The sequence below is a fragment of the Cervus canadensis genome, chromosome 13, assembly GCF_019320065.1.
Source record: "Cervus canadensis isolate Bull #8, Minnesota chromosome 13, ASM1932006v1, whole genome shotgun sequence".
Classification (NCBI taxonomy): domain Eukaryota; kingdom Metazoa; phylum Chordata; class Mammalia; order Artiodactyla; family Cervidae; genus Cervus; species Cervus canadensis.
In genome coordinates, this window is record NC_057398.1 from 15,739,138 (window position 1) to 15,756,288 (window position 17,151).

A 17,151-nucleotide genomic window follows, 5' to 3' on the forward strand; every position below is an offset into this window, starting at 1 on the left:
TCTCTGGTTTAGAATCCGACTTTTCTTCAACCTGCGAGCCCAAGGATGGAGATTACTGCTACACAGTACCGAAAATGGGTTTCCTCGGTGGCTCAGCGGTAAAGAATCTGCCTGCCAGTACAGGAGACATAAGAGACATGGCTTTGATCCGTGGGTCGGGAAGATCTCCTGGAGGAGGGAATAAATAGCAACCCACTTTAGTATTCTTGCCTGGAGAATACTATGGACAGAGGAGCCTGGCGGTCTACAGTCCATAGGGTCGCAGAGTCTGAAGCGACTGAGCACATAGGCACACAGTACCTAAAATACCATAGATTTCCTTTCTGAAATTTATTGGTTAGATTTTTTAAAAGATCTTAGAATAAAAATTTTATATTATGTAAAATAACCACCCCCTTAGTAATTACCATAATAACACCATTTATGTCCATGTCTCCTATGTCCAGTCAACAGTATATGGGCACATATCATGACACCTAACAAGCAATCTAGAAAAATATTAGGATCTTCTCGTTTTGAAAACTGGGATCGGAAAAATGAATCTTTTTGTTGTGTTGTTTGTTTAATAAACATTACTGAGCATTTATTATATTTCAGACGTTGTCCAGGTTACTATGGATACCACTGTGGAAGAGACATGTTCCTTGTCTGGGAGGAGCCCACCTTTTGGTAGAGATACCAGAGAATAGAGATGTGATTTGGATGCAATATTATGGGTGTGGCAGTTAAGGTAAGAAGAAAGTGCTTTAAGTGTGCTGATGAAGTTCAGACATATAAGCCATGTTTGTATTTTATAGCAGTTTTCCTAAGAATTTTTCAAGACTCTTCAGTAGCTTTAGTGTCTACAAACCAGATAGAATAGTAATATTTACATTTTACAGTTTATAGAACATTGATACCCATCTTGAAAGTAACTTTAAAGTCAGTGGGATTCAGAAAAATTATGATCCAAGTTTTAATGTACATTTTCCAATTTCATTTCTTTCTACTGGCCCCCGTCAACAGGTTTGTAGAATACAACCATCTTCCTGCAATATTATTCACCTTGTTCCCCCTGCTGGAAAAGGTTACATCGAAACTAAAAGAAATTAGAGAAGACAAGCTGTTTCATTTTGTTTCATCCTACCTGATCTTAAGTTTTTCACTTTATGCCTAAGTGATTTTATGGGAAAAAAAAAAGTTAGCGGATCTGAGTGCATCCGAAGTCTGCCATCTTAGTCTCTCAAACTTCACTTTATTCCTTGATTAAAGGAAACATTACCTATCACAGGCTTTCTGTGAACTTTAATGATAACTGTATGCATATATGGTGGCTCAGCTGGTAAAGAATCCACCTGTAATGTGAGAGACCTGGGTTCAGTCTCTGGGTTGGGAAGATCCCCTGGCAAAAGGAACAGCTGCCCACTCCAGTATTCTAGCCTGGAGAATTCCATGGACTGTATCGTCCATGGGGTCACAAAGAGTTGAACACAACTGAGTGACTTTTATGTTTTACTTACATGAATATATGAGTGCCTAGCATACAACACTGGCATTTGATGAATGTTAATTTTTTTGACCTGTTGCTCTTTTATCAAGCTAAAACTAGTAATATAGAACTACTGCAGCATAAAATTATTTTTTTTTAAATTGGTCATCCAGTCTTTGTCTCTAACACTCATAAATCTGACCACACACCCAAACTTATTCTCATTCAGTGCTAGAAGATCGATTTCTTTGTCCTCGAGTCTGATTACAGAAAAGAATACAGTATCAGGACAACGTGAGTCAGATTCCAGAGGGTTGAAACTTTAAAAAAACACAAACCTTTTACCACTAAAAACAGCTTAATATAGCCACACTTCTGCCCAAGTAAATAGAGTGGCCAGTTTTCAACCAGACACCAAGTACTTGCTAAGAAGCTACTCTTAACATTGCTATTGAGTTTACTCAGAGTTTTGATAATCTGATAATTAATATATAGGAAACCTCCTCCCTTTTACTAATAATACACATCTCACCTGTTCCATGAACCCTTAACAAGTACTAATTTATTTTGATAATTAACCTACATATTCTGATTGTTTACAAATCATGTGTACAATAGATACTTCATAAATGTGTTTCTATTTTGATGAGAGTGATTTATCAATTGCAGTACTCAAGGACACAACATATAGGAAGCTGGCCTGTGTTCTCTTCAGTACCACACCTCAGACATGGAACTAAGTGATTCAATCAAGTGAGTAATTCGTTCTCTTCAAATAATGAGTTGGATACAAGTTGATTAAACTCAGGTTGCTGGTTGCTCAAGATTTCTTAGATCAAGGGTTGGCAGCCTTTCTCAAACAGTTCATTTATTTCTCAAACACTGTGAATAGTCCCTGAGCCTCTGGAACAGTCAGGAAGCATTGCAGTTCAAGATTTAAGAGAAGAAACTTCTGGTTTGGGAGACAGTGAGATGACAGTGGTAGTCAGAGCTTGCTCTCTCTCCTTCTCCACTCTCCTAATAATTCCCAAAGGAAACCTTATTAATCTTCAAGAGTTTCTCTTAACTTCCAGTAAGAAAACACTTCTGGTAAAGAACTACACCTTAAAATCCTATCTGCTGTTTTAATGGATGTAGACCATCTGGAGAAGACAGGAAGAAATGCCCATAGGGAACACTGAAGAGTATTAAAGAAAATTAAAACCTTGGCCTCTTGTACTTTATGTTGTCCAAAGGCCTTTATACTACTCCAAGAACAGTACTACGAAAACCAGGATGGGGTCCCTAGTCTAAAATTAATGTATTTCTTCTCAAAATATGTTGTATTACCCAGAAGCTGCCTTTTTTTTTTTCTTAAAACACCCAAATAAAAGGAAAACAATTTTTTCACTATTTTATAGTCACCTCTTTCCTTATATCTGGAGCATAGACAACTATTTTTGAGCACAGAGAATGTGAAACTGATGCTGTCATAAATCTGCTCTTCAAAACCATAGGAAACCACATGTGTGCACACAGGCTCATACATACATGCACACTGTCCTCTTTTCCCTACCTTTATTATTTTACCACTTCCATTTTCAGTTGAAGTTAAAATGTGATATAGATGAAAAGCAAAGCAACTCACGATATGCATTTGTTACTTCAAGGCTTACTATCGATAGGTACCCAAGTACTGTTCTGCTTTGCTTAACTATCCTAGGATCTTTTCTATTCACAGAAAAATTCTACATGTTATAAACCTAGATAGTTTGTCTCACATTTATAAAAATTCTTAATATCATTGGATTACGAGATATGAGAGCATGTTCCAGAAGAAATTAGTGAATTTATGTATTCTTATAGTCTATATTTTAGCCATATTAATCTTTAAAGTTTTTATTTTAAATTCTTGACTTGAATTTTCCATTGGCTTTCCATCACTCTTAGAGTAAAGTCCCCAGTCCTTAGGATGGCCTACATGATCTGGTCCTTGCCTGCCTTTTCTCTAACATTTCCTGAAGTCAGCACTTTAGCCCCAGTGACCTTCCCTTAGGTCCTTAAATAAGTGGTATTCTTTTCTACTCAGAGCCTTTACACCAGCTGTTTCCTTATTTATGTAACTTTTCTCCCTTCTTAAGCTTCAAGCCTAAACTGGAACATCTTTGGAAAAGTCTTCTCTGCCCCACACCCCATCAAGCTAGATTAGCTACACCTACTACATACTCCCATAGCACCCTGCCCGTCTTCTTCATGGCATTTGTCATATTTGTAATTCTTCATTCAATGTCTGTTGCCTCCAGTTGGCTATAAACTCTGTTAGTGCAGACACTACCTGTTTTTTGCTTGCTGCTGTTTATTACTACCCAAGCAAGGATGCTGATACAAGGATGCTCATAAATGTTTGTAGAATCAATCAATCTTGGGAAAATTTTGAAATTTGGACCCTGATTTTTCATATAAATGCTTAAAATTCCTGACCACCTTTCTATGGAATATCGAAGTCTAAGCAATAAGAGAAGCATTACTAAGCAATAAGAGAAGAAATTTTCTGGGCCTTCAGTCTGTCTGAGAAATTACTATTAAATGTAATTTACTTAGGCAGCCAGTAAAGAGCACACTTACAAGGTATGGATAACTCATCAATTATCTAACAGCAAAGTCTCATACTTCAATGTAGGAAAAAGGTCTTCATTGTTCAAATTACTTTTATTTAACTTTTATATTTTCTAATTTGGGGATAAGGGAACCAGTTAATCCTCTTATTGTGTGACAAAAGAAAAGTGCACTTCTGGGGAAGATGGCAAAAGAGAAGACAGGCAATCAGCTAGGTTGGAAATAGGATAGAAAAATTAGATTTAAAAATTCAGAAAGAAAATTGAGTCAGAGTGTAGAACAGAAAACTCAGTGGTCTTTGTATTGCTCACTGGAAAGATGTTTATAAATTCTGGCATTATTGTTATTTTTTTCTCCTGTAATAGGATAGGGCTAAATAAATTTAATGAATGTTTCCTAAGGAGAGGGTCATATGCAATTTCAAAGTAAATGAGATATTTATAATATATTTAAGCTATATTTCTAGAGGCAGACATGTTATCTAAGTTCATGGTGGCTCAGTGGTAAAGAATCTGCCTACAATGCAGGGAATGCGGGTTTGATCCCTGGGTCAAGGAGATCCCTGGAGAAGGAAATGGCAACCCACTCTGGTATTCTTGCCACGAAAATCCCATGTACAGAGAAGCCTTGTGGGCCACAGTCCACAGGGTTGCAAGAGAGTTGGAAACAACTTAGTGACTAAACAACTAGCGGCCTGACAGCTAGGTAACGCACCTAGCAATGTCCGGCACTGAGCAGGCACTCAGCAGGTGGTACTGCTCTTGTTACACACATAAGGTGAGTCAGAGCTTCACATACTCAGCTTCACATTCTAAATAATGTAGATTAAAAAAAATAATGTTGTAAAATTGCATTTGGAGAGAGAGAGGTACACAGCACGCTGCCTTGAAACTCTATGACCAGTTGTATCACGTGGCCAAGTATAAACTGCCAAGAGAGAAAACAGCTTTCATCTACTTACAGAGGATGTCTCAGTTCATTAGGAGTTTTATATTTGCATGAGATGAGATCCAAGATCTGTCAAAACTGAAGAGGATAAGGAGGCTTATAAGGAGCAAAGCCACCTGTTGGTGCTTTCCCTGCCCTCTTTCAAACTGACATTTCTGGAAGGCTCTCTGGCTCCCTCTCCCATTGTCTTGCTCCCTCTCAGCCAGTGGCTGTGAGCTTTCCTTTATGGTATCCAAAGTGATCCGACCCTTTGTCCAAGAAGATGTTCAAAGGTTGAGTTCTTCTTGAAAAATAACCCTGTGGTAAACCTATAAGGCATGCTAACTCTTGGAATACCAGCATTTCCAAAATATAGGCAGCAGTGGCCTAGATGTTACAGAAGGCAATCAGCTTGTAGAAAGCGAAGTTGAAGTCCTTTTTCTGTAAGTATTCGTTGGACAGCTATATTGTAGCATTAAAGTGCAATAGGAAATTTTAGGTAAAGATGTTAGAGTCCATAGGGAGTGTTCAACTAATGATCCTATCTTTCTATCTTTCTCTGCTCTTTAAAGACAAATCTAAACCAATCCTTTACTTCTCTCTTAATCTGGATGTATTTAATACTAAGGAGAAAGCTTAATGAGTTATGGATCCTCTAGACTTTTAGTGTTTAATTATTTATTCAGTTTTTTCATTCACTCAGTCCTCAAAAACATATTGAGAATTTTCTGTGTTGGGTCATATGCTAGTCACTGGAGTGCAAATGTGAACAATACAGTCTTGCTCTCAAGTGTTTAAAGCTTAGAGGAGAATTATGGGGCAGTTGTAGTATACAGTGATAAAACTTTTAGAGGTCTTTGGAACCATTCCGTCTTGAGATCATGTGCAGACAGACATGCAATCAAATGGTCCTTAAGTGTTCCAGTCAGCTTTAAAGTCTTTCAGAATGAGGTTTTGCAGAGTTAACTTTTTCAAATTCTATTTCCCAGAAGGAAGAGGAATATTCACAATTCAGCTACCAATAGAGTGATGGCAAACCACAGGTAAAAGTATTCTAGACTAAAATATGGCTGAAGGATGCAAACTTTGTAATTCTATGTCACAGTTATATTAGGTTAATATAGCTTATATAAGTTATATACTAAGTAGATGTAAAGTCTAACTATGACATAGACTTGCACAGAAAATGGCCAAAAACACAATACTAAGAGAAGTTATTTCTGTGAGGCAGATTATTTATGGGAGGCTTTTATTGATCTCCCACCAACCAAAAAGTAAAGTAGATTTTATTGTTGTGGTGGTTGCTATTGTTGCTAGGAGTTTCATTGTTTGTCATTGTTTTTAAAGAATGTCTGGACTATCTGCCAAGTTACGGAAGCCTAAGTAATGTGGAGTTAAAAATAAATGTAATAGCTTTTTGCATACTGGTGATTAAAAAAAAAAAAACCTTATTAGAGGCCATTCCCAAAGACATGTCCTAAGGCTCACTGTAACACAATATCAGGTACTGATACTTTTGTACAAAAGTTGATGAGGGTGATCATCTTTGAATGTATCATTGCGACCTTCTTTGGTAATTCTGGATCTACTGGGAACCATCACAGCCTGAGAAGGATGAAATGCCCTAGATGGGATTCACAAAGGATCATTCTATACAATAAAAGCCTACCGTTAAACCTTTACTGAACCTTTTTGCCTTCTCTTTAAAATTCTTTTCTCATCCCTCGACTTTAGGTCACACCTGGCCCCTCCCAGTTGGATAACAAGCTGCATTTCCTCATTTCTCTGGAATGTGACCAGTCAGGAAACGCAACATTTGCTTTGCTCTTTTTTTTTTTTTTCCTAGTGGGAAAAAGAAAGATAGGGAGGAAAACTGAATTGAGAAAGAAGATCACGGAAAGAGAAAAGGAAAACTATAAAGTCTAGAGGAAGCGAAAGAAGAGATGGATGAGCAAAGAACCACACTAGCTGGTAGTAGTAACAGTTGTTAGACACTTACCTATTAGAATCTACTTTCTGTGAGACTCTAAGAAATGACTAGATCCCCAGTCCAAATTAAAAACAAGATAGGAACTTGGCAACCTCTGAAATATACTTTCAGACCCAGTGATCTCTATCTGCTGAATGGGACATCTCTGATTCTTGCTGTCTGACAAGTTTGAGATGTTTTCCATTTAATGATCCTTTTTGAGGCTGGTATAGACCATGAGAAACTTTATATTGCCATTTTAAAAGTAGATATTCCCCAAAACAAAATATATCACTTGAATTTGGCCTGCAGGTACAATGTAGAGTATTACCCTTCTCTTACCTTTTACGCCTGTGATGGTGAAAGCACCATGTAAGTACAGAGTAGTGCAGTCCAAACAGTTGTTAAAACTACTAGACACTCTGCTGAAAATTCTCTTTTTTCCCTCAGGTGGTTTTAAGATCACTTGGAACCGTCTAATTAAATCTGACACTCTCATGTAAGTTTTTCATTCTTTTAAGCTTTCTGCTCTATTGGGTAATACTAATCATGTTTACTTTACCAAAACTATTTTTATTTTGAATCCAATGACACTTAAATTTTATTTTAATTTTAGTACCTTAACCTCATCTTTAATTCGTTATACTGTTATGGTTCTAGTGATACGTAATAAACACTTGGCCATAAATAATCCATAAGTGGAAACATAATGACAGGACTTGGTCACTTCTTGGATGTGAGCACTGGAGAGGAAGAAATCCAGGAGACTCCAGGTTTCTGCTTGAGAAACTGGATGAAAATAGAAATCATAAGGGAAGAAATAGTTTGGAGTGATGTGTGGATGTGAAGATAATGAATTTTTGAGGACATGTTTAACTGGAGTGGTCTGGAGTTGAGAGATCTTGTGATCTGGTGAACTTGAGAGAAATCTGACTAAAGTTGTAAATTTGGGAGTCATCAACATGTAGATGTAACTGAAGATACCTGAGTGGTTTCAAAAAGCTTGTCTATAAAGTAAGAGAGCTAGGAGAGGTTTTGTCTTACAGAGAGGTGAGAGCCTTCAGCAGAAAGGATCCAGGATAGAAAAATAAGAGAGAAGAGAGGCTGGGGAGATAGGAAATGCAGCTTCTGAAGAAATGGGAAGAGAGACTTTCAGGGCACAATGGCAGAGATGGAAACCTTTTTTCTGATAGAATAATAATGAGGTGGTAAATTATGGAGTTTCTCCCCCCAGCCCCAGTATTTTCTTTTATCCCTTGCCCTCTAGGATTTTAAAACTTCAGGTTATAAAATCACATAGATTCTGAAGAACTGGGACAAAGACTGATGATTTAAGGGCAAGGCTTTCAGCATCAGAATATATTAAAAGTTCTTCAAATTGATATATACAGAAAACCAGAGAGGGAAGCAAGAAACAAAGGGACTTTGTACTCTGCCTCCCTTCATCCCAAGTCAGGATCCCGAGGAGACTTACAGAGACTCTGAATATGTTTCTGGCGTTTGAGAACAGAGGAAAGCTCAATCCCCATTACTGAGTAAAGCCAAAGAAGGTAACAACACCACAGAATTCCTCACATCCAGAACGGCAGAGGAAAATAGTCAAAATGGTATTGTGAGCAATCCTTTGAATGTCCACATCTTCTCCAAGAACTCCAATCACAGAAACATTTTCTTTTTTAAATTAAAAAATGTCTCTGGGTTAAGTCACAAGACAATCATCTCTAGGTATCAGAAGTGAAAAAGCAGCCCCACTAGTTTACTGAACCTAGAGCTGTGGCCCTGATGGTCTGCTAGGTCTGGAAGCAAGTAGAAGTTGGTTAGGAGTTTGAATTCCTCAGAGTAGTGGGGATCAACAGCATCCTATATAGGGTATGGCACCTTAGTCAGGCTCACTGTGAAACTGGGATTTGGGAAAACCTTCCAAATGGTTTCCACCCTGACCTAGAGTTTTTAAAAAACGAACAAAGCAAGCCGCAGCCTGTCTGCAGTGGTGAAAGGAAGAAGAGAAATCAGGGCACCCAGTCTGCCTGCTTTTCTGCCTAACAGACAGATCTGCTATCTTCTCCAGTATCCCTGAGGGTCAGGAGTCCTGAGATACCTAGTTCTGGACAAAGGGGTTTCCAGATCTACCTGGAGGCTACACTGAAGTGTGTGCATGCTTAGCCGTGTCCAACTCTTTGCGACCCCATGGACCATGGCCTACCAGGTTCCTCTGTCCGTGGGATTCTTCAGGCAAGAATACTGGAGTAGATTGTCTTTTCCTTCTCTAGGTGATCTTCCCAACATAGGGATTGAACCCAGGTCTCCTGCATTATAGGCAGATTCTTTACCATCTGCTTTTATTTCAAGAACTTTAGAAAATTCTCAGTGTATACTGTCTCTTCAAATATGACTTCCACCATACTGTTTATTCTCTTCCTAAAACTACTGATTAGAGCATGCTTCATGTATTCTGTGTGTTGCTGTGAAACAAACCTTTCCAAAACATGGTGGCATAAAACAATAACCACCTTATTAATCTCCAAGATTCTGTGTGATAGGAATTTGGTAGATACTTCAGGGATAGCTAGACTCTGCTTCATGATGTTCAGGGTGTCAGATCAGAAGACGTGACCAGCTGGTGATCATTTGAATAGCTGGGTTTTTTTGGTTCACGTATCTAGGCTACAGTGAGCAACGCAGAACTCTACTGCAGCTATAAGCTGGGATGCCTACACATGACTTCTCTGTGAGGTTTGAATTTCCTCATAATGTAGTATGATTTCCTCATGGTAATCATACTATTTAATGGCAACTCAGAGCTCCAATAGTGACTGTTGCAGAAAATGAGGCAAAAGCTATATAGACTTTCATTATCTAGGCTCAGAAATCATATAGTATCCCTTCGACCTTACTTGGGCTTCCCAGGTGACTCAGACGCTAAAGAATCTGCCTGCAATGCAGGAGATGCAAGAGATGTGGGTTCGATCCCTGGGTTGGGAAGATCCCCTGGAGGAGAACATGGCAACCCACTCCAGTATTCTTGCCTGGATAATCCCTTGGAGGCAGGACCCTGGCGAGCTACAGTCTGTGGGGTTGCAGAGTCAGACAACGAATGACCCGCTAAGCACGCAATAAACCTGCCCAGATGGGAGGAATGCAGGGGCTAGACCCTCCTCTTAATAGAAGGCATCTCAGAGAATCTGTGGCTGCAATTTTAAACTACCACAGTACAGTTCAAAATAGATTCTGTATTCTGCATGCATTCCTTAATCTTCCAATTCAATAATTCTTAATTAACTGGATGAGAGTAATCCCTTTACAATGTGTGTGTATATTAGATCATCACAATGTACACTTTAAATGTCTTATGATTTTGTCAGTTAAAGCTCTGACAAAACTAAAAGAATTCATTCTCTGTCTAGAGTGTATCTCATTGAATATTTTTTTTTTATCAAATGTTTGTTTCTCTGTTTAGTTATTTTTCATATTCATCTTTACTTAATTCACATCTTCTGTGTTTGTCTCTTAAGCTTTGGGGTTTTTTTTTAGATTTTTTTTTTTAATTTCTTTGAGTGTATTTATTGTAAAGTCAGTTTAAGATTACTTGCCAATATGGACTTCTTTTCCAGTGGGAATGGATCATCTTCAGGGAACAGAGATTTAAACAATATTGTTAAAATTAAAGTAGAGTTGATTTACACTGTTGTGTTAGTTTCAAGTGTACAGAAAAATGATTGTTTTTTTTTTTTTCAGATTTTCTTCCTTTATAGGTTGTTACAAGACTTTGAATGCTCTCCATAAGGACCTGGTTGTGTATCTGTTTTATATACAGTAGTGTGTGTCTGTTAATCCCAAACTCATAATTTATTCCTCTTCCGCTTTCTCCTTTGGTGACCGTAAGTTTGTTTTCCATGTCTGTGAGTCTATTTCTGTTTTGTAAATAAGTTCATTTGTATCATTTTTTAAAGATTTCACGTATAAGTGATATCATATATCTGTCTTTCTCTGTATGACTTACTTTACTTAGTATGATAATCTCTAGGTAAATCCATATTTCTGTAAATCGTAATACTTCATTCTTTTTATGGCTGAGTACTATTCTTTTGTATATGTACACCATATTCTTTATCCATTCATCTGTTGATACGGATGTTGAGGTTGCTTCTGTGTCTTGGCTATTGTAAATAGTACTATGAACATTGGGATGCATGTCTTTCCGAATTAGAGTTTTGTCTTTTCTGGATATATGCCCAGGAGTGGATCATATAATAATTATATTTTTAGATTTTTAAGGAACCACCATACTGTTTTCCATAGTAGCTGTACCTATTTAACATTCCCACTAACAGTGTAGGAGGGTTCACTTTTCTCCATACCCTGTTATTTGTAAAATTTTTGATGATGGCAATTCTGACCAGTGCTAGGTGATACCTAATTGTAGTTTTGACGGCACTTCTCTCTCATTTTTGATTTGCATTAGCAATATTGAACATATTTTTGTGTGCTTATAGGCCATCTGTATGTCTTCTTTGGAGAATAATATTATATACCTATGTACATAAAAACCCTCCACCTAACAAATAGAGAATTCACGCTCTTCTCAAACACACATAAAACTTTTAAAAATTTGACCAGGCTAGATATTTTAATGAATTACTATAGTATAGACCATTCTATACTATAGAGTATAGACATTCTCTGATCAGACCTTAATTAAATTAGAAATTCTCATATGTTTGAATACTTAAAAACACATTCCTGAATAACTCGTGCTTTAAATAAAATTTACACACTATTATGGGACGAATAAAAAAGAAAATGGGCTTTCCTGGTGGCTCAGTGGTAAAGAGTCTCCCTGCAATGCAGGAGACAGAGGAGATGTGGGTTCAATCCCTAGGTTGGGAAGATCCCCTGAAGGAGGAAATGGCAACCCACTCCAGTATTCTTGCCTGGAAAATCCCATGGACAATTGAGCCTGGTGGGCTACAGTCCGTAAGGTCGCAAAGAGTCAGATGCAGCTGAGTGACTGAGCACAACAACAACAGCAAAGAAAAATACGTGATAAAACTTGGCTAATGCAACACCTTGAGAACTACCGCTTTAAATTAACCTGACTTGGGGGGTGGGAGCGAGGTCAGGAGGGAAGGGATATGTGTGTACATATGGTTGATTCATTTTGTTGTATGGCAGAAAGTAACATAACATTGAAAAACAATTATATTCCAATAATAACATTTTTACAGATGAAGTTAATAAAACAGATAATATTATAAAAAGCAAGTCTAAAAAATAAAATAAAAAATACTTGAGTACTGCAGGTAAATTGAAGGAAATTTATGGCATTAAATGCCCTTATTAAAAATTATTTCAAATGAATGAGCTAAGCATCCATTTCAAGAACCTGGGAAGTGAATAGAGTCAGCCTCCCCAAAATATAACTCATCAATGAATCCAAACTTGATTCTTTGAGAAGGCCAATGAAATACATTTCTAGCAAGCCACACTGAAGAGAAGATAGGATAAATAAACAATATTATTTTTTCAAATAATAGAATTTTTTGAATAAATTCAAAAGGGGACATAATTAGAGATTTAGTAGAGATTAAGAATATCATTGTTTATGCTATACAATTTATAATACTGAGCAGCTCTATGTCAATAAATTGAAAGCTGAGGTAAAAACCTACAATTTACCAGAAGAGCACAAATTGATTTAAGAAGAAATAGAAAATCTGAATAAATCAATCATCAACAAAATAGATCAGTAGTCCAAAGTCTCCCAACCCATCCCTATATCCGTTGCCAAATAAACAATGCCAGATGGTTTTATAGGTAAGTTTTACCATATTTAATGGAACAGACAATCCCATACTATATAATTGTTCCAGACAATAGAAGTAAAGATAGTCCAGCTTATTTCATGAAGTTACTAAGCTGTTAACACCAAAATAGAACTCTGCAAGCAAAGGAAATTATAGATGAATCTCATTTTTTTAACGTTATAATGAAAAGTAATTAGAAAATCAAATCCAGAAGTGTATTCAAAGCAATATATCAGGCAAAAATAAAGTTTACCTCAAATATAGACGTGGCTCAGTGGTAAAGAATCTGCCTGCAATGCAGGAGATGTAGGTTCAATGGGAAGATCTGGAGAAGGATATGGCAACCCACTCCAGTATTCTTGCCTGGGAAATCTCACAGACAGAGGAGCCTGACAGGCTACAGTTATGGGGTCAAAAGACTTGGACGTGACTTAGTGACTAAACAACAATAATTTAAAATGCATCTGTAATCTGTTTATTATCAGATTAAGGAAAAGGCCCATACGCTTATCTCAGTAGATACAAAAAAGCATTAAAATGTCAAGAACTATAATTTAAAAACAAAATCTCTTACGTAACAAAAAATATTATACCAAGTCTATAACGAACATCATATTTAATTATGAGACTAGAAAAGTAGTCCCATTAAATTCGAGAACATGACATGCCTGCTATAACCTCTGTAATTAAACATAATACTACCAGTTCTACTCCTTTATATTTAAGAGGAGAAAAAAAAAAAAGATGTGCAGTCATTAGCAAGGAAGAGAGCAAAATATTTGCAGGTATCATTTTTTTAAGTAGAATCTCCAAGAAGCTATTCAAGGAAAAAAAAAAAAAAAACTTAGCCTAAGTGTTCAGCAGTGTTGCTAAATCACAATCAATGTGAAAAATCAATATCAATTCTATATACCTAATAGGAAATTCATACACCTATGTAATGATGGAGTGATGGTGGTGGTGGTGGTAAACATCCCATTTACAATTGTGATGGAAATAATAAAATTCTCAGGAATAAATCTTACAAAAATGTGCAAGATCTTTATGGCTAAAATATCTAACATGCCAAATGGCAAAAAAAAAATAGATTTTAATAAAAATTATGTCGTACTAAATTCACAAAAAAAATCAATACCTCAAGTATTATGATACTCCACAATTAAATGGAATGTCAATCAAAATCCTAACAAAACTTTTTGTGGAATTTGACAAATTCTAAAGATAATTATAAAGAGAAAAGGTCTAAAAAGAGCCAAGAAAATTCTAAAAACCCAAGGAAGTGTGATTTTTTTCCTTTGAAAGGAAGATTCCTCATAGAGCTATAGTAATTAGATGAAGCAGTGTTGTAATATGAAGGAGAGCGCTGAAGTAGACATAAGTGCATGTGGGACCTTGGCATATGACACAGGAAACATTAGTGAATTTGAGGGCTACCGACTTTCTGTACCGAAAAAAATGAGATTAGATCACTATCTCATACCTTATTCTAGCAGCTCTTAAATTTTTTTGGTCTCAGAACTCATTTACACTGTTAAAAATTATTGAAGATGTCAGAGTTTTTGTATGTGTGGGTTGTATCTGTTGATATTTACCATATGCTATGATCTGAATGTTTGTGTCCTCCCAAAATTGGTGTGTTGAAATCCTAATTGATGGCCTTAGTAGGTGGGGCCTGTGCAAGGTGATTAGGTCAGGGGGTGGAACTTTCCCAGATGAATTTAGTGTCCTTGTAAGAGACCCCACAAAGCTTTATATAGCCCCTTCCTCAATGTGAGAATACAATGAAAAGCCTGTGACCAGAAAGAGGGGCCTCAAGTAATCATGTTAGCACCCTGACCTCAAATTTCCAGCCTGTGAGCAATAGATGTTTGCTCTTTATGAGCTACCCAGTCTGGGATATTTTATTATAACTGCCTGAACCAACTAAGACACTATATTAGAAATAAAAATTAAGAAATGTGTAAAACACATAAGCAGATAAGCACACATTCCATTAGCCATCAGAGTGATGACATCGTCACATGTCATGTAGCCTCTGGAAAACTCCCAGGCTCAATGAGAAAATGAGAGTGAAAAAAAGTAAATAATGTCTCAATATTATTACAAAAATAGTTTTGGTCTTCCAAATCTCCTAAAAAAGTCTTGAGGACCCCTGGGGTATCCCCATATCACTATTTGAGAACCACAGCTATAAACTAAACTCCAGATGAATTAAGGATCTAAAACTGGGACAAAATAAAAATTTTATAACTATTGAAAGAAATTATAGGTGAACACATTATGGCCACAGGGGAAGAAAGGATTATTTAAGTGTTAGTCAAAAGCACAAATTATAATAAAGGAAAAACTTTATAAATTTGAATACTCCAAATTTAGTGCTTCTGTTTGATAAAATATCTCATGTGTGTGTATGTGTGTTAGTCGCTCAGTTGTGTCTGACTGTTTGCCACCCCATGAACTGTAGCCTGCCAGGCAAGAATATTGGAGTCGGTTGCCAATTCCCTTCTCTAGGGCATCTTTCCAACCCAGGGATTGAACTCAGGTCTCCTGCATTGCAGGCAGATTCTTTACCACCTGAGGCACCAGAGAAGCTCAAAATATCTCACACACAGTATTAAAAGGAAAGCCACAGTCTGGGTGAAAATAGTTGTAGCGTATCTATAAAACAAAGGATTAATATTCACACAATATAAATTTCTTATATAAATAAGAGAAAGACAATCTAACAGAAAAATATGGGGAAAGAAAATATGCCCAACCTCCCTAGTAATTAGAGAAATACAAATTAAAGAATCCGTCAGATTGGGAACTATTTCTAAATTTCACAATACCAAGTATTGACTATTAGTTATATGGAAGCGAGAAATCTTACCTACTGCTGGTGGAAGTGTAAATTGGTAAAGCCACTTAGGAGAGCAATTTAGAAATGCCCAGTTGAAAATTTGCACATCCTATGATCCAAAACTCTACCTCCAGATACATAATTTAAAAGAAATGGTGAAAAATGCATGAGATAACATTAACTCATTGACTGAATAAATATTTATTAAGTTCCTACCTGAACCCAGAATCATAGTAGGCTTTGGGAATAAAAAAGTGGATAAGACTGCTCTCAAGAAACTAAGTGAAACTGACATTTATGGAGATATATAGATTAGATATAGACATATAGATATTTTATAAGTATTAAATATAAAATATCTATTTTATATTAAAAGACATTATTAAAATTATATTAAACAGGTGATATTAAAAGTATTATTATTAGAAGAATAGTCTGTATCAGTTCAAACAGGATTGAGTAATTTGAAGCAAAATTTAGCAGGATGAAAGGGTGGGGGCTGGAGGTGTTATTTTAGGAAGGATAGACAGGGAAGACCTTCCTGAGAAGGTGAATTTGAGGAAAGACAGAGAAATGAGGGAACAAGGTCTATGTTTAAGGTCTGAGAAAGTACATTTCAGGAAAGAAGCCATGGCAAACAAATTCTTTGAAGCAGAAATGACTTGGAATATTGGAAGAAAGAAGCTCATGAGGTAACGTGGAATTAGTGTGTGGGGTAGGGTAGAAAACTATTGTAGTAGTGGGAGAGAGACATTGGTGGTTGAGGCTTGTTTAAAAGTGTTGAGAAGGCTTCCCTGGCGGCTCAGTGGTTGAGAATCCTGCCAGTGTAGGAGACACGGATTTGATCCATGATCCAGGACGATCCCACGTGCTGTGGAGCAACTAAGCCAGTGCAGCACCACCATTGAGCCTGTTCTGCAGCCCAGGAGCCACAACTCCTGAGCCCATGTGCCCCATCTACTGAAGCCCGTATGCCTAGAACCCATGTTCCACAAGAGAAGCTGGTGCAGTGAGGAGCCGGTGCACCATAACTAGCTAGTAGCCCCCGCTCACCCCAACTAGAGAAAAGCCTTCACAGCAACAAAGACCCCGCACAACCAAAAGTAAAGTATTGAGAAGTGACTGGATTCAGGATACAGAGCAGACAGCTTGGTGATGGGGATTTGAGGTGTGAGGGAAACGGTTCAAGGCCGACTGAGGTTTTTGGCAAATGTGCCTGGTGAAGCCATTTACGAAGATAGGAATAATTAAGGAGTAGCAGGTGGTGAAAGGAGGCAGGAAAGGATAGTCCCTACAGTATTGTTGGTATTAAAAAACCACTGGAAATACCCTCAAGGATGAATGGCTCGAGTGCAGACAAAGTAAGATATATTCATTTGATGAAATACAATACAGAAGTTATAATAACTAGTATCAGTACATGAATGAGTCTTAACAATACTCTGCAATATCAAATTGCAGAATTTTATATTCAGTATGATCCTATTTGTAAACTTTTAAAATACAGATGCCAGATATTGTTTTTGGCTATAAATATATCAAGCAA

General features: G+C 37.0%; 1 protein-coding gene across 5 annotated transcripts in view; it reads left to right on the plus strand.

The window, feature by feature from the left end:
• Nucleotides 1-17,151, plus strand: part of NMNAT2 (nicotinamide nucleotide adenylyltransferase 2) — a 208,773-nt gene that overhangs the window by 2,414 nt on the left and 189,208 nt on the right. For 2 of the 5 annotated variants that reach the window (XM_043485511.1, XM_043485512.1), the window contains exons 2-4: nucleotides 598-730; nucleotides 2,138-2,221; nucleotides 5,980-6,033. In XM_043485511.1, coding sequence (XP_043341446.1) covers nucleotides 2,199-2,221; nucleotides 5,980-6,033 — 77 coding nt within the window. In that variant the 5' untranslated portion in view covers nucleotides 598-730; nucleotides 2,138-2,198. Of the gene's footprint in view, nucleotides 1-597; nucleotides 731-2,137; nucleotides 2,222-5,979; nucleotides 6,034-6,724; nucleotides 6,962-7,409; nucleotides 7,459-17,151 lie in introns of those variants that run through there. The other 3 variants (XM_043485513.1, XM_043485515.1, XM_043485514.1) reach the window with 3 other exon arrangements.